This window comes from Musca domestica, unplaced genomic scaffold (genome assembly GCF_030504385.1).
Source record: "Musca domestica strain aabys unplaced genomic scaffold, Musca_domestica.polishedcontigs.V.1.1 9, whole genome shotgun sequence".
Taxonomy (NCBI): Eukaryota; Metazoa; Arthropoda; class Insecta; order Diptera; family Muscidae; genus Musca; species Musca domestica.
The window spans coordinates 10,178,398-10,201,900 of NW_026712435.1; the positions used below are offsets into that span (position 1 = coordinate 10,178,398).

Genomic DNA, 23,503 nt, shown 5'->3' on the forward strand with positions numbered 1-23,503 from the left:
AACCCGATAAGTGAAATAAATGCTTCAATTTGTTACATGTAGGTTAAAAGGCCGTTTACAACAACAAAACCATTATTGGGAGAGCCGTACTTCTCGAGACTTTCTTTATATCTTAGCCGATTATTGAAACATAAATTTTAAAATGTTTGCATAAGTAGTGTATCAATAAAAAATTAGATAAACTTTGGTTCGCGTAGCCTGCTTTGGACATAGATTAGAGGAAAATATATCAAGCACCGGTATTTAAAAAATTAATTTTGTAAAAAAAAACGTTGGTTCGTAAAGCCGGTGTTAAACATACCCCAGAGGAGGAAAAAAAATAACATATCCAAAAATATCTCTTCAATCAATCAAATTTATACATTTTTTAAAACTTTGGAACTATATGTCTCGATAAAAATGGTAGAAGAAAAACGCCGTTTGGCCAAAATTTCAGATTTTTACTCCAGGTGGGTGTAATCTCGATTTGTTCCGATTTTAGCCGGTTCTGGAAAAGCGTCTTTATATCATATTTTATAGTTCCTATACAATTCGTACGTAAATTTCTTCATGTTTCGCATACTTGTACCCCTGACTTCCTCCTCAATTAGGGTGCAAACACCAAGTTTTCAAAGATAGATATTTCATGGAGATGTTGATCTGTCAGCAAGGCATTCACTTATCTCTACTTTGTTCTACTTCTATAAACAAAAACATTTCCTAAAAATATATGTATTTATGTTCTTATCTGATTGGCTTTCTTATGGGCTACCAGTGTTTCGAAAGAGTGATGTTTTTGTAATATTTTTATTATTTTTGTTAATTTAAAGTATATTTCAGTTAAATCAATTAGTTTTCTAAAAACGATACAAATCCAGTCAATTTTGATAATTGATGCTCCGAACTCACTACTGACATTGCATTTCGAGAGACGCAATAAGACGAGCTGTTATCATCTGACAAAGAGGTTCCATTCATATGTTTTTGGTATGCATCAATAGCGTCTATTAAATTCTTTTTAACTATAGACGTATAGGCATTTTGAACAGTACCAATTATGTTTTGCTCGGTTGTCCGTAGTAAGTCTTCCATGATGGGCTTGATATCTTCTGGCCATTCCCTCTCAATGTGCTGAAGAAGTTCCAGAATATTGTTGGCAAGGAGAGACCGTAAGATTACATGCAATGCCTTTAAGTCCTCATTTTCTTTGCATAAAGTTTGCGGTAGGCGTTTCCATAAAAACTTGGCATCGTGCAATTTGTTTTCTACCAAGTAGCAGGCAAATAATTTAATATACAGCGCCGAACTGGGATCTTGCGCCTCCAGTTCCTGACGTTCAAGATCCAATATAAGGTCTTGGTAGCTTTCCATATCCCTTAAAGTTAAAAACCACTTCTAATACAGGGTAAAAACGAAGCCGACACAGATTAGTTTACGGCGTCCAAGCTATTATACTGCGTTCCTTACCAAAATGATTGCGTGTGCGTCGCTTTTATTCACCAAGACAAGAAAAAAATTGCTATCATTTCACGAGGAATAAAATTCAAATATATGAGAACCCACTGGGTTTAATGTAAAAAATAAATAATAAATATGAAGCAAAAAAGCCAATGTGGAGAAAATTTATGATGGACAAGGGAAATAATGCATCTTCTAATATGTTAAGTTGTTTATGTTTTAAGTTTGTTATTGTTCGTTTAGATCTAGATTTTACCTTTGTTTGTTATTTTCACAAGTATCTGAATTTTATTTTACTTCCAAATTATTGCTGGACCGATAGTTTCCCATACAGTCAGTAGACAGTAAATTGAATAGATTTTAAAAAAATATAAAGAAAAACAATTGAAATTTATGAATGTACAAGAAAGCAGTTGAAATTCTTTATTTTATTACTTTAATGATTGGTCGTCTACGGCACACCGGCACTTGTTTTTTCACATACGTGTATTTTATCAGTAGGCAAGTCATGTAAAGGTACCTTTCGATCATGGCAGAAGAATTCTTCTACCATGCTTTCGATATTCGGTATTTTGCGAATTTAAGCAACAGTTCCTGAAGGGGTTATTTAAAAGTCGGTATTTAGAGTTCGTAAGATGTTGCTCAGAATTCTTTAATCTTATTAAAGTCGATATTTTTGGGGTTTTCATACATACAGGGTAAGATAAAAAAACTGCAACGTAGTCAAACGTCATATATATTTTTTTAATTTTATTGAATGAAATTTAGATTTGTTCGAATTGGTGATCCGGTGATTTTGGTGGCTATTGTGCGCTGGAAATGAAACGAGGAACCTTATTTTTTAACCATTCTTGGGCGGCGCGTGCTGAGTCCTGTTGGAATTTCCAAGGTCTGCGGCCAAAATGTTTGCGTGCCCAAAGCTTTAATACACCCTCCAGAATATTATGGCGATAATATTCTGCATTTATTCTGACGCCACGGTCGATTAATACGAGAGGAGAGCGACCATCGGCTGTTATGGCGGCCCACACCATCACCATGGCCGGCGCTTGGGTTCTCGTGGCCAACCGACCTCTTTGGCAAGTAAACACGATCATTTTGTTTGTTTAGAAACATTTTCTCATCGGAGAAAACCAAATTCGGCAGTTCACCACTTTCATTAAGTCGCTTCTTTACTTTTCGAACCATTTCTGCTGATGTTGCTGTTTTCTTTCGTCCACGCAACGAGCGATGGTACGAGACACAAAAGATTTATTCGCATTTAAATGCTGGAGTGCTCTAACGATAGCCACTTGTGGTCACACTATCGCGCGTGAATTCCATTACGAATAACTTTTTTTTGGAAAATTCTCACCAAATGCTTTTGTACGCTTGTAAACATTATAATGAGCTGTCACTGGAGTAATTTTAACAGTTGTTGGACGAATGGATTAGAAATGACAGCAGTCTGAAGTTGGTTGCAGTTTTTTCTTCTCACCCTTTATATAGTTCTAATTAATAAGCGGTTTGAAAAAATATATATAATTCAATGTTTGAAGTGCAAGGAATAGTTACATATGATTCGACTTATTAAGCTGTTGTAACAGTAAAGTTAAAAGCGGTTAAAACCCGAAAGCGCTTTGCAAATTAAATTTTCTGCATATTGTTCTTGGGTTTTTTTACCTTTGATAATCTTGTTATTATTAAATATACTTTCTGCGAATTACTGTAGTTATTATTTTACCCAATTTTTCCAGCTATTTTTCTCCACGATCTTCTATTGAGCCTAAAATCTCGTCACTTGGGAAAAAAGTTTTTGTTATAGGAGTTAATATAATATCTGAAAAGAATTTCCCTAGACAAAAAAAACAAAGGAACCATGGGATTTCCTTCCTTACCCTTTGTAAATATTACTATCTACCGCATATGAGAACAATTATTAGTTCAAGCCTAATTATTTTATAACAAACAAATCATTTCTATCATGTTATACACAATTTATTTTTCGTAAGTTTTCCCTAGCCAACTTTATTGTCATTACACAATTATCGTTAGCTAATCCCGAAAATTTCCTTCCTATATCCTCTGCAATCTCCAAAAAATGCTACTTTACAATGTTGCTACAGACACATTCATTTTATTTCCTTTTTAGCTACATTTTTAGCTCGTCGCTTGTATAAAACTCATTTGGATGTGCGCTATGGGGGAGAGGCTGATAATCAACTTCTCGACATTTACTATAAGGAGGAAGAATATGGTAAAAAATAATTCCCTTCACGGCTATTTTATTAGATTTCTCAATTTAACCAAATATTTCTTTTTAGGAACACCGATTTTAGTTTTCATCCATGGCGGTTATTGGCAAGAATTGGATAGATCATCAGCCGGTCCCATTGTACACACTTTTGTCCAACTCAACTATCGGGTTTTGTTGGTGGATTACGACTTGTGCCCAAAGGTTACCCTGCAACAGTTAACGCAACAAATATCGAATTTTTACAAATGGCTACAAAGATATGCCCGAGACACAAGAGCAACAAAAATATCCATTTGTGGACACTCTGCAGGAGCTCATTTGGCGTTGCAAATGTTTGACAATGCATTTGCACAACCGCAAAATCGTTTAGATTTGATCGATCACGTATTTTTGATCAGTGGCCTATATGATCTGCGTCAATTGTGGTTTTTGAACAGTTGCAATCCCAACAACAATTTATGCTTGGATGATGATCGTGCAGCACAACTATCACCATTCTGTTGTGCATACAGTGAGGAACTCTTAGAGAAATATAGAGAGCAAAATATTCACCTACATCTGATAGTGGCTGAAAATGATAGTAATGCCTTCAAAGAGCAATCGCAAAGATATGCTCATAAACTTATTAAATTAAATATGAATGTGAACTATAGAGTTTTTAAGGCTTACGACCACTTTGATATCATAGAGGAGTGTTCAAATATGAGTTCTGCTATCAGTTGTTATATGCAGAATGCAATTAAAATATGATACATCCATACCCAATACCATACACCCCTATCCGATTCCTGACGTTCGCCTTTGACGTTTTTCACACACACATTACGTCGAGCGTATAAATTTTTAATGATGAACAATTTCAACTTTAATTTGACTTATTTTTTTATTTTGAAAATAAAAACGAAAAGTTGAAAAAATGTGTATGAATATAATTCGGGATATAACGTAGGTCTGCAAATGAAAATATATAAATAAAAGTATGTTTAAATACAAGTCTTTAACGGGGATATACAAGCCTTTATCCGGAATTGACCAACCTCAATAAATTTGACTAGTTAACATTAGGTGTGTCTGGTTAATTTTCCTGCAGGAATTGTGCAGCAACATCTTTCTGAGAGAGTAAGGTAGTTACAGAATCATGCAAAAATTGTACGAGTATGATAAGAATATAACATATGAACTATTTTAACACATAAAGATCTTGCTGGTACATATTCTTCAAATGTTTTGTCGACATTTTTCAATTTTATTTCACAATGTTTCAATAAATTTTGAATTTATTGGGGTTGCCACAACCAGCACAATTCCTAATGAAATTAAAAAATAATGGTTATGGAAACACTGACAATCAAAGCTTTTCGAAAAGCTTTCCGAAATATTTAAAAAAAAAAACAAATTTTAACGAATACGTTTTAACAAAAACGAATCGAGTGAAGGCAACTTTTTTTGCCTGTTAAGCTAACATTAAATTATAATTTCTGTTAATTTTAAAACACAGGAGTGACAAAAGACGGGCACACTCAGAAAAAATTATAATCAGTTGGTAGCTATGCAATACCATGCTACTGTATATAATGTTCTACATTCTATTAGTTATTGTCTGTCACTATTTTTCCCATACTTCCCTCTGTATCAGTCTTAGCTTTATAGTCCATATTGTGACGTGACTATTGACGCTTCTGTAAATTATAAGTGAGTTAAGTTGCTCGAATTTCATATAAATTCCTATATCCCTAAGATCGAGGCTTTATGGTATGATTTCCAATTCAGCTATGTAGTACTCTTAGTTGCACCTATAATCAACGAACCGTAAGTGTGTAATACAAGGTGATAATGTCATCTGTATTGGGTTTCTATTACTCATTTTTTGAGATACCGACAAATATCGATATAATTAAATCGCAGAATTATGAATCTAAAATCTAGAAGTCTAAATCTATCTTTATGATTAGCGACTACTTTATTTTGGTCGTTAACGTTAAAATGAAATCAAACACACATTTAAATACAAATAATTTAATTATATTTTATTACATACACATTTTATTTGTTTACATACTTATAGATGTACGAACGCATGTACACAAATACGTACATATTAGCGCGATCGTATTTTCTTCGCCTTTAACGGATAATTGCATTATCGCATGTTTGTAGTTTAAAAAATATATAATTGTTTTTATTATTGTTATATAAAATTATTTTAAATTATGTTGGGATAGGGGATTAATTAATTTTCAAATTTATTTTCAGTTTTATTGTATGTAGGCAATGAGGTGGAAAGAGCGCGTTTTTGCTCTGCCATTTCCACCATTTCAGAGCACACTTCCATGAATGAAAATCAATTAACGCAAAGATAATATATATTTATTTTATAAATTGTGTTTAGTTAGAATTTGAATAAAGAATTTGCTGTTGTTTTCCTTGTCATAAAATTGGTTTTTTCTTTATTATTATTATGTTTTTAGAGACAGAGAGATTGAGATTAATAATAACCATATTCGTTGCGTTTAAGCACTTATTAAATAACAAAAACAAAAAAGCGAAAAAACAAAGAGAAAATTGTATCAATAAATTTAATTGTCATTTTTTGTGAATTAGCTTAAAAATAACTACTTTTCTAGTAAAATTGTTGATTTGTTTTTGTTTCCTTATATAATCGTATATACAGTCTTTATAAAGTTTTTCTTGTTAAGCAAAACGAACATACCTTCATATGCACGGATCCTATAGACAATATATTGTAAGCTTGATTCAAAATATACGTTTACACCACACGGTCCAACCTAACCAGCTAACTAGACAATCCCCAAAGTTTGGAATGGGTTCCGTCCAATATAAATAATATGCCTGATTGATACTTTTATTGAACCACATCGGCATGAAAATTTTGTTTATCTAAGAACTAAATATTTGTAATAAGTTTTTTTCAATCAAATGTAACTACATTTATGGGTTTTAAGAAAATTACAGATGTCGCGTTTTGTTAGCATTATTGTCAAAGGAAAGAAAGAATAAAAAACAACAAAACAAAAACGTCCGATTTACGTTTGAACACTGCGGCGAGCATACAAGACTCTTCCCATTGATGAGGATAATGCAATTATTTTACAGTGCCGTAGACCAAGGTGTAACCAAATACTTAATGTCAATTTCATGTTGGTTTTATTAATAATGTTCGATTTTTTTTACTTTTTTGTGAAGAATTACGATATATGATAAAAATACAGCACGTAATTCGAAAAATGGAAATTTGCATTTAACGGCGATAAAAATCATTTTCACATTTCATCCATTTGTTTTTATATTTGAGGGTTTTTAAGAAATGAAATTTAAATAAGATATCGCTCTTGTTATTCTTTATATCTTGTATGATAACTTCGACACTCATAGCTTCCAAAGTAAGATAAATGCTTTCTGCAATATATTAGGTGATGTTGTAGATTAAATGCTAAATCTGGCCATAATTTTAAATAATACATACATATTATGACGCGTTGCAGAAGCTTTGATGTCACATCGACCATATATATGAGAGCTACAACTATATCTTAACTGGATGGAACAAATATAGTCAGATTAACAGCATGTTTTTGTAACAGTATTTTTTTCATTCGTTTGGAATTTTGGCGAAAGAAAATTTATTTTGGGTTTTTGTAGTGCATGTTTTTTTCTGTGAATGGCAAATACAATAAAGCTTTTCCCCTTGTATTTTTGGTTTTTGTAACGAAAAAATACAAACGAAAATGTCAGAAAAAAAAAACGATAGGAGGAGACCCATCGTTTTGAACAGAAATTGGCTGTTTGTTACAGAATCTCGCCAAAATTATATGTTTATGACGGGGAATTTATATATAAACTATTTTTACATATCAACTTTTTATTTGCGGATCTTGCAGGACCAAGTTCTTTAAAAGTTTGCTTGACATTTTTCAATTTTATTTTACAAATTTGTGATAAATTTTAAATTTCTTGGGGTTGCCACAATCAGCACAACTCCTAATTAATTTAAATAAAAAAAATAACAAAATAATGGATAGGAAAACATTTTTATAAAAACCCATATTAAAACGATTACGTTTGAATACGAACGATTCGAGTGAAAGTAACTTTTTTCTACAAAAACAGGCTGAAGTTCTAGACTGAATTTGTTCGCATGATCCTTAATATGGGAAACTTTAATTCGCTACGTTTCCCATCTTAAGGATGCATTATTTACACGAAATCGAAAGGGATCGAAAAAAGTTAACTGCGCAAAGTTTTATCTTGATTAAAATACATACAAAAACAGACCGACAAACAAACATATCTCGAATCGGGAAGTAATTCTAATAATAATTCAATATGAGTATACATTGGTCCATATCTCGTTTCCTTCTGCATGTTACAAACAAACAGACAAAGACATAATATCACAATGTGGTGTAGGGAAAAATGTATTTCAATGTGGTTTAAGCAATTGGGGACGAAAATGCAGATCTTTCTGGTGAAATACTTTCGACTATTCACTCTCAAAGAAAATTGAGAAATAACAAGTATTGGCTATTATAAAAACGGGTGCATTCCTTTTTCAAAACATCATCCTCCTCTTTTCTGACTCTGGATATTTTCCACATCGGTCGTCCTGGATAGACACAACACACCATATTTTTCTGTCCGAAGGAGGTTGTAGTTACATTAGGCCAGCGCTTTTAAATGCAATCTTCTTATTTAAAACCTCTGTTTTCATTCATTTAAAATAGGGTTTTGTTTTAAAATCATGAGTTTCAAAAAAACAATACAAATATAAAAAACGATGAAGATCAAACTTTTACAATGTGATTTTAAGGTCGTTATTGCACTGTTCCAAAACCTGCAAGATTGTAAAAATGTTACTACAATGAACGATTTTTGCTTTATGAGATCAAAAAAAAAAAAAAAAAAAAAAAAAAAAAATGTAAAACTAGAAGATCCTTTAGTGTTTTGGAGCAGTGCCTAAAAATGTAAGTACACTCAATTTTAGAACATTTGCTCTGTTCCAGTACCTGCAAGAATCTACTAGCTTTGGAGTTTTTTTTTTTTTGATATCATAAAGGGAAAATTGGTTATCGTAGTAAACACTTTGACATTCTGGGACAGTTCTGGGACAGAGCAATTATTTGTTTAGATTTTAATTTATTTTCTGTCATGTATTTATCATGTTTTAAAGTTCCCTTTTCTCACTTCGGCTATATTTGTTTTTTTTTTACTCATATGTGACATTTTCAACCAAAAAATGAATAAAATCGAATTAAAAAAGGACTAAATGTGAACGAAACACGATTTCATGGATAATAATGAAAGTATAACTCAAATCTGGTTTGGGTTAAAAATGATATGTTTATAATAGAAAATAGTTGAAAACTTTACTATTTCGAATATAACGGGAGTTTGAAAAAATATTCCTTAAGAGTTTTCTTTATTCATTTATTAAAATCGCCACGACTATCCGTTGTCTCAAAAACTTCATTAAAATCTATGCCGTTAAGTCTTTCGTGTCTTTAAATAATTGACCTACATTAGTAAAACATTTATGAATCATAAAATTAAAAATTTATAAGTAATTGTGAGTGGTTAAAAACAAGTTTTAAAATGGCGTTTAGCCTTCTTTATCATTTGGAAAGGTTTAAAAAGTTCATTCTACCAGTTCCATAATGTCGTTTGGCTTCATTCGACATAATGGAACGGACGGCAAAAATATTATGCGTAAAAATTGCAATGACATATATATATGGATGGACGTAACTGAAACTACACAGTATTGGACATAAAATGAACAAATGCGATAATAGGAATGGCCAATATCTTCTCGGGACAACATGTTATCTTTTCTACATTTCTTTCAAGTTGAGCTTTTTTTCAGCTCCGCAAATACTTGGTACTTGCAAAAGTTACGACCAACTCGAAATCTAGAAATGGGCATTCAATCAAACAAAAAATACATTTCTAAACCTTGTCCTACGAAAATTTGAGGGTGGCAGGCTTATTTCTTAATTAGACTTTCGCAACTACTGCTTAGATTTGGCAACGATTTAAAAAATTGCCGACCTTTGTCAATTTGTTGCTGATGCTGACGCTGTTGCTGGTAACTGGCAGAGGACGGCTGACTGCCATTCGTCAGATCTGCGGCCATTGGATGCGGCAACGAGTCCTCGGGTCCCATTATATCGACAGTATGCATTGAATGTCGCACCATATGCCTTGCTGGCGGTTTAATGTCATGGATGTTGGGCGGTGAAAGTGGAGAATGCGGCAATGTCATGTCAAGTACCGTAGTGGCAGCTGATTCTGAGTGCTGTTTGATTAACGGCCGTTTACGTGTTGCCAATCTTTGAGAGGGATTAAACTGCTGTTGAGCTGGATGACAAACTAGCATGGGATCAGAGGCTTCAACATCTGCACTGCCCAGCAGTTTTGTATCAGAGTAACGTCTCAGATCTTTGCCCAAGTATTTTTCCAATTTGTCTCCACCATCGATGTCGGGTGGCGTTAACATATTACAGTTGGCACCTCCACCACCACCACCGCCGCCATAGTCATGCTTTAGATAGTGTCCGCTGTCTAGATCTAAATCTACAGAATCATTGAGTATATCACGATTTTCTAGGAATATGGATGAATTTGAATATCGTTTAGTGTGTGGCTTGTAGACAAAGCCTCCCAAGCCATTTGCCACGGCATGTGAAACACCTGAACTGATTGAAGGAGCTTTATGGTCTCCACTGCCTGGAAGAATAAAGGAAAAGTAAAGAAATGGTACAAATGACTGCTATCAGATTTTCTTCTTACCACTAAAACTACTCAATTGCATGGCATGTTCTCGTCCGGTATCGGTAGAAAGACCATCTGTGCTCAGATCTTGCCGTGAACCGACGCACAAATCATTTACCGACACCCGACTGGAGTCTTCAGAGTGTTCTAGAACATTATGTATCGAGTCGTGGAACGGTGTCATGCTGCCCGAACCCTGGGGACAGGGACGGAATGAGGAGATCTGTGAAACAACATCGTCCAAAGCAAAGTCCCGATCGTAGTTATGCTGTGACTGGGTACACTCAATGTTTGCCGCCACAGCTACTTGTCCCAATTGCGAGTGACTATTGTGATTCAGTGGATTATTCTGTTGTTGTGTCACCAGATGGTGATGGTGGTGGTGCGAATGATGATGCTTGCCCAACGCTCGACTGGGCAAGCCGGCAGAAGTTTGCGACACCATTGAATCAACATCGAGATCTGCATGCTGCAGCATATGATGTGGCGATGTGGGCAGCCTGTCACTGCCATCGGCCACATCTTCTACATCATTCACCTCTACCGTAGATGCATAGTTATAGCTCGATGTGGGCCTCGGATTTCCCATATTGACATCTATGTTTATATTGACATTCGGCGCATTCACGACATTGTGTGTCTGACTACACGAGCTGCTGTTACGATTACGTTGCTGGGCATTTGGCGAAGGCGGAGATGTTGGATGTACTTTTTCGGGAGCATTTTGTATCAACAATATCCTGCAAATGAAGATAAAAACAAATATTGTCACTTGTCTTCCCTCATATCTGTGGTTAGCATCAACATATCATCAGCAGAAGCAGCTACATTTTTTTTCTAATCAGAAATTATGGCCCATTTCCACAATTTCGAGTATTGTACACAAACACATACACATACCTATTTCGGGCTTTCCATCGATGACACAAATGCAAATAGGCTTTACACTGGATGTACATGAATACAATGCCGCCCGTTAGGCCCACAGCAACGACAGCCAGTTTTGTCCAAAAGGGCCATTCTATTGTTGTTTTGTGGTATTGGGGTGATGGTTGCGGCGATGGCGATTGTGGAAAAAAGCAAACAAAGTAAAAACAATAAGAAAAATATCAGTTACAGTTACACTTATTTTGTTTAGCTTTACTGTGACACTATTTTGACAGGGTATTGTGGCAAAAACAAAACTAACATAAAATGTTGTTATGGTCGTTGTTTGCTCACTTCCACTCCCAATCATTGGACATAAAGTGTTGAATGTAATGAATATTGTTGAAGAGTACGAATGAGTGGTTATGGCTGGCTAGCTTACTGCATGATTGGAAGCATATACAGGGACATCATCTACCCACCCACTGTCAATTATGCATATATAATTAAAATAGGCTCTTGCGTTCATACGTACCATATACCAATGTAATTTGATAATTGTAAATGTCATTTATTATACTAGAAATTGTGGTGGTCAAATGAAACTCACAAATGCAGAAGGTATTTATTAAAGAAAGAGTAAAAACCTCTATGTATCGAAATGGGAAAGTTTTTTTTGTCCATTAAATTGTATTGTTAAAAGAGAAAATGATTTACCAACACTTTTATGACAAAATCTGTAAGAAATATGATCGAATAAGTATATCCCAACCATGGTAGAATGAAGAAGGTAAAGTCATTTCTCTTGCATGTATTGTTTGATTTTATTAATCAAATCAAATAAAAAGTAAAAATCACACAGAGGGTTTTAACCTTGTTTCTGAGCGAGCTCATGGGCCTTGGCGCGTTCCAACTTGGCAATGCGAGACAAACTCTTGGAGCCCAAGATACCATCACTCCAGTGTCTGCGGATTTCAGTTGGCCTTGACTAACGTTGAAGCCAACGATAAGGGTAACTTCGGCAACATTTTCGAAGCCATCAAGACCAACTACAATGAGAAGCTTCGGAAATTTTGACGAAGTTAGCCTTATCGTTGGCTTCATCGTTAGTCAAGGCCAAAGCAGTGCAGGTCTTGCGACGGACCAATATACCGAGGCGGGCCTTGTCCTTAACAATGCAATATGGTACACCCATTTTGCGGCACAGAGTAGGCAAGAACAATACCAACTAAAGAGGATCAACATCGTGAGCGATGACGACCAATTGGGCCTTCTTTTGTTCAATCAACTTGGTTACGGTGTTGGTACCGGAACGCACAAAGGTGGGTTTCTTTTTGGATTGGACATCCTTGATCTTAGGCTTGGCTTCAGCAATCTTTTTCAAGCGTTGTTTCTTGGCGATGGCTGGCTCCCACAGCTTGAACATCTTGACGGCGGTGGTCTTGTCCAAAGTCTGGCTGGATTGGTGGAGGAACCTTCAAACGCTTTTGCAAAACAGGCCTCTAATATGAGTCTAATAAGGATATTCATCTCTGCATTTTCTGTAAATTACCTTGCTAAATTACACTGTATGGAAAACATATTCCCATCCCTGATTTGTGAATATACAATGGATTTGTAAACATTTTGACAATGAAATATTGTCAAATGAATTATTTTGAAATAATTGTAAACATATGATTGCATGACTTTACCTTCTTAATTCTACCATATATCCCAACAACAATCTACTCAGAATCATTATTATTGAAATGTGTATGAATGCAAGAAAGTTTTATGAATAGTTTTAGAATGAGATATTTACAAAAAAAACGTAATAAGCAATTATTACAAATAAACCAACCTATTCTACCACGCTGGACATCCTCTGCAGCACGTTCGATTAGTACACATAGTGACCAAATTACACAGAGAGCTGCTGCTAAATGAAACAATACCGAACAACACAATCGTCTTCGTTCAATGCCAGAAATGTCAAGGCTACGCCACTGCAAAGACAAACAAAATGAAAAACAGTTACACAACTGGACAATATTTTTCGGCAATGCTTTATACGAATTGAAAAATAAAACAATAAGAACACGAATTTTCATTGAAAATAAATGTACGAGCATTTGGTATTTTCAATGACGCAAACACACACACATAAGCAAATATATACATATCCATAAAAAAGGTATTTTGCTGAATTTATGGTAGGTTAGTTAAATCTGATGACGACCAAAAGTATCAGGGCTTCAATGATATTTTGAATTTTTAAATGACGAAGGATTTCTGTTTGTTCATTTAAGGAGCAAGAACAGAAAACTTTTAAGGTTGATACATTTTTCATGAAAACTATTACAAATGATTGCTTAGCTTCATAGCGAAAAACGGTTAAATGTACAATTTTGAAATTTTAGTATCAATTGAAGCTACAAGTATTGCATATTTATTGAGTTGGAATTATACAACGTAAGACGCTACTTCCTTAAAACTGAACACATGTGGAGGGTATAACAAAAAAATGGGTACAAATACATTTTTTATAAGCATAAAAAGAACTAAGCATAATAAGTCATTTCCATCTATTGTTCTTATTATAGCAGCAGCTTGTACTGATTATTTTTCTTTTAATCAGGTTCCGTTTTGTACTCCCAATTCAAAAGCGCTACGAATACAATGAAATAATGAGTGTAGGGTTAGTGAAATAGGATTGATAGGGGCAGTGTGTTGTATAATTTACACCTGTTTAGGATGTAATTCGAAACTTTTTTGGTTGTAAGTCGTAAAATTTTATTTACACTTCCTAAAATTTCAATTGAAAATACAAACGGAATACTCAAATTACTATTGCAATTTTACGAATTACAAAAGGAATTTTTGAATTTCAAAAAAAAAAACATTTCGAGTTACATCTGAAAATGTCCTGTATGATGACACCGATTCGGATCGTATATGATTAGAGGCAGTTACTTCTTATTATGGCGCTGTCGTTCATTAGCTGCAATTTTTTCGAATAGTCTTAGAAAATGAGTTGTATCTGTGTGAACACTGTTTAACCCTAAGCTTGTTGATCTAAAGGTAAACTTTTGAACCTTTCTCTAAACCGTGTAGATGTGTCTATGTGGAAGATGTTTCTCATAAGGTGTGGTTTTTATTGACTGTGTCTGGGGGGGAAAATGGAAGTATAGAAGTCTACCTGTTTGGCCTGTTGACATATTTTATTTTACTACCATTATTTTATTGTACCATGGATACATGTTTATGAGAAGCCCTTTCTGAGTAGTAGTCTCTAAGGTGAATTGTACAAGTGTTTTATCGACTGGAAGGGATCGCACAGGTTACTCCTTCAAGGAGTCGATAGTGGCTTAACCTTCGTGTACAAATTCCATATCCGTAGTGATGTGTTGCCCGACTAATCTTTTAACTTGTTTATCAAATCTTGCACTTTATGGATCATCAGGGTTCGTATGGTAAAAATTATCCCGCTCATTTGTCAATCCCTTGTCTTTGCCTTGTAATTTATTATTTTTTGGGATATTCGAAGAGCAGTTAATATCATTGTTATAACGCCTCGCATATTCCTAATTATCCCGAATATTGGATGGGTTTAAGTTTTCTCTGTAGGACAGTGATTAATTAATTTTCTGAACTCTTGTCAATTGTCTTCCCTATTTCCACAGTTGGCGTTCAGATGTTATGAATTTGGGAGGTCTTTGTTGGATACGAGAGCGAGAGAAAGAGAGGGAGAGATGATCTGAACATAAGAAATGAATGTTTGTTACATTCGGTGCTACGGACCGGTACTGATTTGTCCGGAGAGAAAGGACAGTCCTCTTTCTCCTGCTGTGCTATGTCTCATTTACCCCTTAGGACCGAATAATGGACATTGAAATCGCCTTGCACAGTTGCACTGGTTAATACTTTAGATTTGTTTAATTGAAATCGGATTCATTTTATGATAATTATATTTTCAAAACTGCAAGAGATTCCATACAAGGATTACTCCAATTTGAAATATGACAAATCAATTTATTCCAAAACGATTCGAAATACCTGTATATGCCGGGTAATTGTGCAATTAATGCAAAGAGACGTCCTACCCATTGGGAACGATTTTGCAGGAATCGTTCCTTTCGATTGGATGTCATAGTAATTGGCAACAGAAAAACAGAACGGTTGACGTGTTCATCTCCCTTACAAACAATGTTATGGTGCATTCCAGATCAACCAATCCCAAAGAGTTTTGTTATAAACAAAGCTGCAAGACTGCAGGGAAAATATGAAATTATAAAATTAAGTAACAAAAGATGTACTACCATCAAAGAGCCTTGTTTATTTGTTTATATGCGAGTATCTTGTTTACATTACTTCATCAACGACCTGCCAACGCCAAACTTGGCACATTTCTCCTTTGATGTTCAAGTTCCCGACTGGCAGTTAAGTTGTTTACAGTGCACAATGAGGAGTAACAAATCTTCTACCTGTGGCTGACTGTTTTGATTGTGTAACTCTCTGGATATATTTGTATGTATGTATGTGCGTTTGCTGAACATTTGACACAATTTAATTATTTTAGTTTGTTTTCTATTTCTATCTATGCATATTCCCACCAAGTAGTAATTCACTTTTACTACTTAAATAGATATGCCCGACTACTGACCTCATTGAATGGCTTGATTTTGGTGTGCATTATAAATGGAAATTTGCATAATTCGCAGGAGTTTGTTTCGGAAGCAGTCAACCATTGCTGCAGGCATGCTTGATGTACGTATTTGAGACTGCCGGAACAATAGCATGGCGTCAAAAGTGGATTCTGTGGATCGCTCTCACAATGACAAATGCGACAAATATCACCGCTGCTCTGTGATGCTTGGCTGCTGGCCGAGCCAAATCTGCAATGATAAAAAGAGAATTTGTCATTATTATTTTTGTTGTATGGCATTTGAAGGCATATAATCGAATTAAAAATTAAAAATACATAGTAAATGTCTTGATTGAAGAGAGAGAAGAGTGGAACAATTTGTGTGTTCTCTTACAATTCATTTAATATTTCATAGCTTTGTGGTCGTTGTAATTCGTATTGTAATTGCGTGTCGAAACCATTTGAACTTGAAAAGTTAATGCGGGGTCAAGGTAATGAGAGCTATGCATGTGCCTTACAGGCATAGGTGATGTTTTTTTAGGCACACACGCCAATCGTTAAAAAGATAATGATAGTCAGCCGAAAAAAAAATATACTGAGGCATTAGATTTAACCAGGATTCTATTTATCGAGTGTCTAAACATACAGGGTGAGATGAAAAAACTGCAACCAAATTCAGACTGCTACCATTTCTGAGTCACTCATCCGACAGCTGTTAAAATTTTTCCAGTGACAGCTCATTATATTGTTTACAAGCGTGCGAATTTTCCAGAAAAAAAGTTATTCGTGATGAAATGCAAGCGTGATAGTAGGATTTCTTTATATGTAGCTGGAAAAACACAAGTGGCTATCGATTGAGCACTCCAGCCTTTAAATGTGAATAAATCTTCTGTGTCTCGTACCATCGCTCGCTACCGTTGGTTGTTGTTGTTGTTGTTGTAGCAGTAGTACATGTGTGTGTTTCTGTTCTGCTAATCTGGTTCCAGCTCCAGGTTTAGAAATTCGGCTACTTTAACGGGCTGTAGCCAGAGATCCTCTGGAGTGAGTTGGGTAGGTTTGGCTGAGCAATTAAAAAGGTGTAGCGTATTGTGCGGGCCTGTATCGCACGCCGGGCAGGCGTCACGCACATCTTCATCAATTCGTGCCCAATACGAATTGAGGCGACTACACCATCCTGAACGTAATTGCGCCAAAACTACCCTGGTTTGTCTAGGCAGCTGACGTTCTTCGGCTGCAATGGATGGGGGGTGGACTCCGAGGACGGCATTCACTTTGTAACTGTTAATAGCATCCGCGACTGCATCGGTGTGAATGCCACTCAGACCTGCCTGATAGGCTTCTTGATCTAGAGGCTCTCTCTTGTAGCGCTGGACCTCCCTCTCTAGATCATGTATGTCCTTCCTGACACGCCTGGGTGGGGGAGAGTTATCCACCATATGATGGTTGGGATGACTCTCACGGTAACACCCAAGCAGGTACTGCAACGAAAGCATATGATTATGCTGACGTAAGGGAAGGACTTTCGCCTCCTCATGTAGATGGTCCACTGGTGTCATGAGGAGGCACCCTGTCGCAGTTCTCAGGGCAGCGTTCTGGCAGGTCTGGATATTCTTCCACTGCGTAGCACTAGTATTCGCAGACCACACTGGAGCCGCATAGTTGACCACAGACCGACCTATCGCGTTATAAGAGGTCAACAAGGTTTCTTTGTCCGCACCCCAAGAGCTGCCGGCTAGCGCCTTGAGGACCTTGTTCCTACTTTTCATCTTGTCGCAGATAGCTGTGGCTTGCGCGGACGACTTGAACATGCTGTCGAACGTTACCCCAAGAATCTTGGGGTAGTTCGTGGTCGGTATTAGATTCCCCTCGACCTGAACATTCAGCTGTGTTCTCATCTCCGCAGACCATGTGGTAAAGAGTGTGGCCGTTGATTTCGTGGCGGATATTATCATATTCCTCGCGTGGAAGTATGCGGCAAGCTCTGCGAGATAGGGGTTCAACCTTTCGCATATGTCATCGACCACAGGACCCGACGCCATGATCGTACAATCATCCGCATACGTTACGATCTCAATGCCGTCTGGAGGGCGAGGAATTCCGGAAAGGTAGAGGTTAAACAGTTCCGGAGATATCACCCCGCCTTGGGGAACTCCCTGTTTCACTCTACGGGCTTTGGACTTCTTGTTCCGGAATTCCACGTACGACTGGCGTCCACACATATAGTTGATTATCCAACGTTTCAAACTTGGCCGGAGGGTAGTTCTCTGTACGTCCTCAAACAGTGTGGCATGATTGACCGTATCAAATGCCTTTGATAGGTCAAGGGCTACCAACACTGTTCTGTCACACGGCCTGTTCTGGTTCAGTCCTCTACTAATATGTGTGGAAATGGCGTGTAATGCTGTTGTGGTGCTATGTTGTGGACGGAATCCATGCTGGTGGTTGGCAACTGTATAGCTTCCTCTAATGCTGGGGAGGAGTAAAGCCTCAAGAGTCTTTGCTACTGGCGACAAAAGCGAAATCGGCCTGTACGATTCGCCTTTACTGGCATCCTTGCCTGGCTTCAGTAGCGGGACCACCCGGCCCATTTTCCAGGTTTCGGGCACTATGTGGGTGGCTAGCGACAAATTGAGAACTTTCGTTAAGTACTCGACTCCCGGCGTATCCAGCTGCTTCAACATTACCATTGAGATTCCGTCCGGGCCCAACGCTTTGGATGACTTAGCGTTACGGATGACATTTGCAACATCACCCATCGTAAACTGTGGTGGTTCCTCCTCGGCGGGAAGAGATCTGATACGACGTAGTACTCTTCGCTTCGCCCTATCGCTCTCGGGGTGCTCGACAAATTGTCGGTTAAAATATTCCGCGCACCTCTTCGGATCAGTCACCGTTACGTCGTTAAAAGTGACTGAGGTCCTATCATCCTTTTTCCCAGGGTTCGAGAGCGATTTAACCGTTACCCACAGCTTACTCATATCGGTTTCAATGTTGCAGCACTTCAGATGGTCTAGCCACTTTTTCCTCTTATGCTCCTGTACCAACGGGTTGACTTCCACTGTCAAATCACTGATTCTAGGATCAGTAGGGTAGGTACGACGGAGATCATCACGCTCATTTGCTAATCCCGCTGCCTCTGCTGGGAAGTTTGGTCTTATCTCGGGTATTCGACCAGCAGGTATATAGCGAGCGGCTGCAGCTCTGATGATGTTTCGGAAAATCCTTTCTGCTACCCGAACATCAGAAGGGTTGGGCAGTTCTCTGAAGCGGCGGTTGGTGAATTCTCTGAACTCTGGCCAGTGAGCTTTCCCATGGTTAAGGAAAGTGCGGCGTTCAGAGGTTATGAAATCGGGCGACCTGCTTATGGAGACGATTATCGGGAGATGGTCTGAGCCAAGAGAAATGACGGGTTGCCAAGTCACGTCATTTATCAGACCGGGTGACACTATGGTTAAGTCTGGCGAACTGTGACACTCTCCTCTTATTCGGGTGGGGGCATCCTCGTTAACCGTGCAGAATGTGGAGCAGTCAATCTGCTCTGCCAGCGCTGATCCCCTCTGGTCATTACCTAGGACGGAATGCCACAACTCATGGTGGGCATTAAAATCCCCTAGTACCAGGCGGTTATTGCCTACCAATAATGGGCTAATATCAGGCAAATAACGCGGTTCACAGCTATTAATCGGCGGGATATACACATTAAGCACCTCTACCTCGGCAGTTCCACACTTGACTGCTACCCCCATACATTCCATGTATGGGTCACTAGAGACTAGCTCAAGCGAGATAGGCCTGTACTGAACAGAATGGTGTAACAGGAACGCTAATCCCCCACCTCCACTTCTGGTGCGATCCTTCCTTAGTACCTTGTAACCATAACAACGTTGTAGGCTGCAATTTTCATTCAGCTTGGTTTCCTGCACCGTTGCGATCTTAATATTCCTCCGACTCATAAATTCCACTATCTCATCTATTTTGCCTCGAAGTCCGTTGCAATTGAATTGCAAGAACGATGCACAATCCGGAGTTGGAACAGCAACATGTGGCGTTAGGTGCTGCGGTGTTGGTTGCTGTTCTGGAGACTGCTGTGGAGTGCCATACTCCGACGACGTCTCTGACAAGGACGACGAAGAAGAGGACTCGCTGGGGACTACGTTACTGCAGCAAGTCGCAACATAATCCCTTTCGCTGTAGTCTCGCAAACGCCTTAATCCGGAACAGTTCTTGAAGTGCACCCACTCTCTGCATCCATTACATCGCACCGAGACAGATCTGTGGTGGATGACGTTCTGACAAACCGAGCAGAACCAAGGTCCGGGGTTTTCCTCAATCCCGGCACGGACCAATAAAATCCGGAGCAAGCATTCCGGGATATGCTGCTCCCAATGCAGAAAAATAAACAAACACAAACATGTACATACTGGGTTGGCAGCCGCTGGCCGAAACTGGGATCTTGTTGTTTCGGGTCAATCCGGTATCGTAGAACCCGCTGCCGTGGGATTGGTTACCGTTGGTAGTGTAGGCCGACGTCAAGGAAGTGGACGGAAGAAAACTGCAACATCAGCAGAAATGGTTCGAAAAGTAAAGAAGCGACTTGATCGAAACCGGCGTCGCAGTGACCGAAAAATGGCTCGTGAGCTGAACAAATCGCAATATTCCATTCGGCAAATATTGAAAAATGTGCTCGGGGTAAAGCCATTAAAATTCCAAAAAGTGCAAGAACTAACACCGCAACAGACTCAAAAGAGCTAAAGAGTTGCTTCGCTTGGCAGAAAGTGGTAAACTGCCGAATTTGCTTTTCTCCGATGAGAAAACATTCGTTATCCAGCAGTTTGTAAATAAACAAAATGATCATGTTTACTTGCCAAAGAGGTCAGCTGAAAATGTGCAACTTCGGTTGGCCACCAGAACTCAAGCGCCAGCCATGGTGTGGGCCGTCATAACAATCCATACTTGCAAATTTTTCCAACTTAGCCTACCTTGACTTCATTATACCATGGTATTACTATGCAATATGGACATATGTATTAACAATTCGAATTGCAATTCAAAGCTCAGCAGGTTACATGCAATATTGTATTTGTACTGTATCGACAATATTTCACTCAATTGATTCTCAAGTGGAAACGAAGCAAAATTTATTGCGATGAATACCAAAACTTATTGTTGTAAAATGTATGTTATTTTTGGTCAATTGAATTGCATAAACAATGTTGGGAGGACGGACTCCAACATAAATGGCTTAATTTCTTGACGTTTTCATTGTCAATGTTATGCGTTGTGCTTCTTAGATTGTTTCGTTTTTTTTGTTTTCAGCAAAACAATATGGGGTCGTTTAATATGAAATAATGAAAATATGAAAACAGCGATTTCTCTTGGTGATGAGTTTCATTCTTTTCTCTTTGTCGATTGTTGTTGCTGGGAAACCCACTTGGCCAATTGTAAATAAAACAATTGACGTTACAGGAAATATTCCATACAATTAATTTACAATAAAATCTGTCACAAAGTGTATGAATGTATGAATTGTTAAGAAGAAAAAATATTATCTGTCGAATGTACCCTCCACCATTCTATGCAGGGTATATTAGCTTTGTCGTCCCGTTTGTAACTCCTCGAAATATTCAAGATAGACCCTACAAAATATGTACATTCGGGATCAGCGGAAAACGCAAAGCGATTTAGCGATGTCCCTCTGTCTGTTGTAATCACGCTTTCTTTCGCACGAATTGAGATAGAAGTTAAAATTTTACACACATGTGTATTTTGCTAGTAGGCCATTTTGATAGTTTTAGCGATATCATTCACAGGGATGCCAAGTCGGTGGTTCTCCTGCTACTTGTGGTGATTTGTGACGCAGAAAAACCATTGTTTAAGAGTTGTAGTGATTTCCTTTTTTAAATCGCTACAGTAGCGGCTTTGACTGTTTAAGGTAGCGGTTGCAGTGATTTTTAAGCCAAATTGTTCATTGTCGGCAATTTTAAATTTGTATATGTGTGGGTAAGATATGTTCTTCTTCTTAGAGAAATATACATTTTAGACCCCACAAAGTATATACAGGGTGAGGTGAAAAAAAACTGCAACCAAATTCAGACTGCTGTCATTTCTAAGCCACTCCGACAGCGGTTAAAATTATTCCAGTGACAGCTCATTATATTGTTTACAAGCGTACAAAAGCATTTTGGTGAGAATTTCCCAAAGAAGAGATTACTCGTGATGGAATTCAAGTGTGATAGTGTGATTTCTTTATATTTGGCTGGAAAACCACAAGTGGCTATCGTTAGAGCACTCCAGCATCTAAATGTGAATAAATCTTTTGTGTCTCGTACCATCGCTCGTTACCGTGATACTGTTAGCGTAGCCCGAGGTCAAGGAAGTAGACGGAAGAAAACAGCAACATCATCAGAAATGGTTCGAAAAGAAAAGAAGCGACTTGATCGAAACCCGCGTCGCAATGGCCGAAAAATGCCTCTTGAGCTGAATATATCGGAATATTCCATTCGGCAAATATTGAAAAATGAGCACGGGGTATAGCCATTGAAATTCCAATAAATAATTGCAAGAACCTATACCGCAACAGAAAGAAAATAGACTCAAAAGAGCTTGGCCGAAAGCGGTGAACTTCCCAATTTGGCTTTCTCCGATGAGAAAACATTCCTTGTTCTGCAGTTCGTAAACAAACAAAATTATCGTGTTTACTTGCCAAAGAGGTCAGCTGAAAATGTGCTCCTACGGTTGGCCAACAAAACTCAAGCGCCGGCTACGGTGATGGTGTGGGCCGCCATAACAGTCGATGGTCGCTCTCCGGTCGTAGGGTTATTAAAGCCTTGGGAACGCAAACATTTTGGCCGCAGACCTTGGACTTTCCAAGAATGGTTACAAAATGAGATTCCCCGCTACATTTCCAGCGCACAATGGCCATCTCTCCGGACCTTGGTTTCATAAAAATATTGTGACGTGTGTAATATGAAGACAATCGGACATTTACATCACTTTTAATAAAAGTTATAATTATTAAAAATTTTGACCCTTTGTGGGGAAGGTACTGGATAGAGTGGACCGATATTGGACCATTTTCGCACCTGACCTAGCACTGATGCAAATATTAGGATTTGCAAGATTGGAGCAAAATTGAATTATCCTTTCTATTTCTGTGCAGTAAATTATTTTCTTTGAAAATGTTGATATTTTGTGGAGAAGCTACCAGATGGAGTGGACCAATATTGCCCACTTCCGAACTCGATCTTTGACAATAATTTTACGATGTACCAAGTTTGGATCAAATTGGATATTTCCTTCGAGAGTTATCGTGCGTACCAGCCAGACGGATCCTGAAACGGATTTGGTCCAAAGAGACCTAGGGTCTAAAATCGTTATTACGATGAGGCACATTTTGGCCATATCTAATGATATATACCCTTTCTAGTCATATGGCTGAAGGTATAAAAATATAAAACACTCCAACATTTGGAAGGTAGCACTCACAAATTTAGAAAAAGAAAACCATTAAAATCGTGACCAAACCGAATGTCGGGCTCTACGAAAAC

The 23,503-nt window shown here is 37.7% G+C and overlaps 3 protein-coding genes across 9 annotated transcripts in view; 1 reads left to right on the forward strand and 2 right to left on the reverse strand.

The window, feature by feature from the left end:
* Positions 1-4,590, forward strand: part of LOC101896956 (kynurenine formamidase) — a 46,655-nt gene extending 42,065 nt beyond the window's left edge. For both annotated transcript variants that reach the window (XM_020039094.2, XM_005190033.4), the window contains exons 2-3: positions 3,569-3,673; positions 3,741-4,590. In XM_020039094.2, coding sequence (XP_019894653.1) covers positions 3,569-3,673; positions 3,741-4,423 — 788 coding nt within the window. In that variant the 3' untranslated portion in view covers positions 4,424-4,590. The remainder of the gene's footprint in view (positions 1-3,568; positions 3,674-3,740) is intronic.
* On the reverse strand, positions 771-1,418 carry LOC101896785 (COP9 signalosome complex subunit 8). The gene has a single exon (XM_005190032.4). The coding sequence runs from the start codon at positions 1,348-1,350 to the stop codon at positions 829-831; it is 522 nt and encodes a 173-aa protein (XP_005190089.1). The 5' UTR covers positions 1,351-1,418; the 3' UTR covers positions 771-828.
* A 4,507-nt stretch (positions 4,591-9,097) lies between the features above and the next one.
* The window catches only part of LOC101896367 (uncharacterized), a 46,210-nt gene continuing 31,804 nt past the window's right edge, over positions 9,098-23,503 (reverse strand). For 5 of the 6 annotated variants that reach the window (XM_020039092.2, XM_005190030.4, XM_059131495.1 and 2 more), the window contains exons 3-7: positions 15,975-16,206; positions 13,173-13,317; positions 11,363-11,483; positions 10,481-11,202; positions 9,098-10,417 (exon numbers count right to left, since the gene is read on the reverse strand). In XM_020039092.2, coding sequence (XP_019894651.1) covers positions 9,675-10,417; positions 10,481-11,202; positions 11,363-11,483; positions 13,173-13,317; positions 15,975-16,206 — 1,963 coding nt within the window. In that variant the 3' untranslated portion in view covers positions 9,098-9,674. Of the gene's footprint in view, positions 10,418-10,480; positions 11,203-11,362; positions 11,484-13,172; positions 13,318-15,974; positions 16,207-16,350; positions 16,490-23,503 lie in introns of those variants that run through there. The other variant, XM_059131496.1, reaches the window with a different exon arrangement.

Coding starts and splice junctions, on each gene's coding strand:
- LOC101896785 (XM_005190032.4), bottom strand. CDS start 1,350: ATGGAAAGCTACCAAGACCTTATATTGGATCTTGAACGTCAGGAACTG.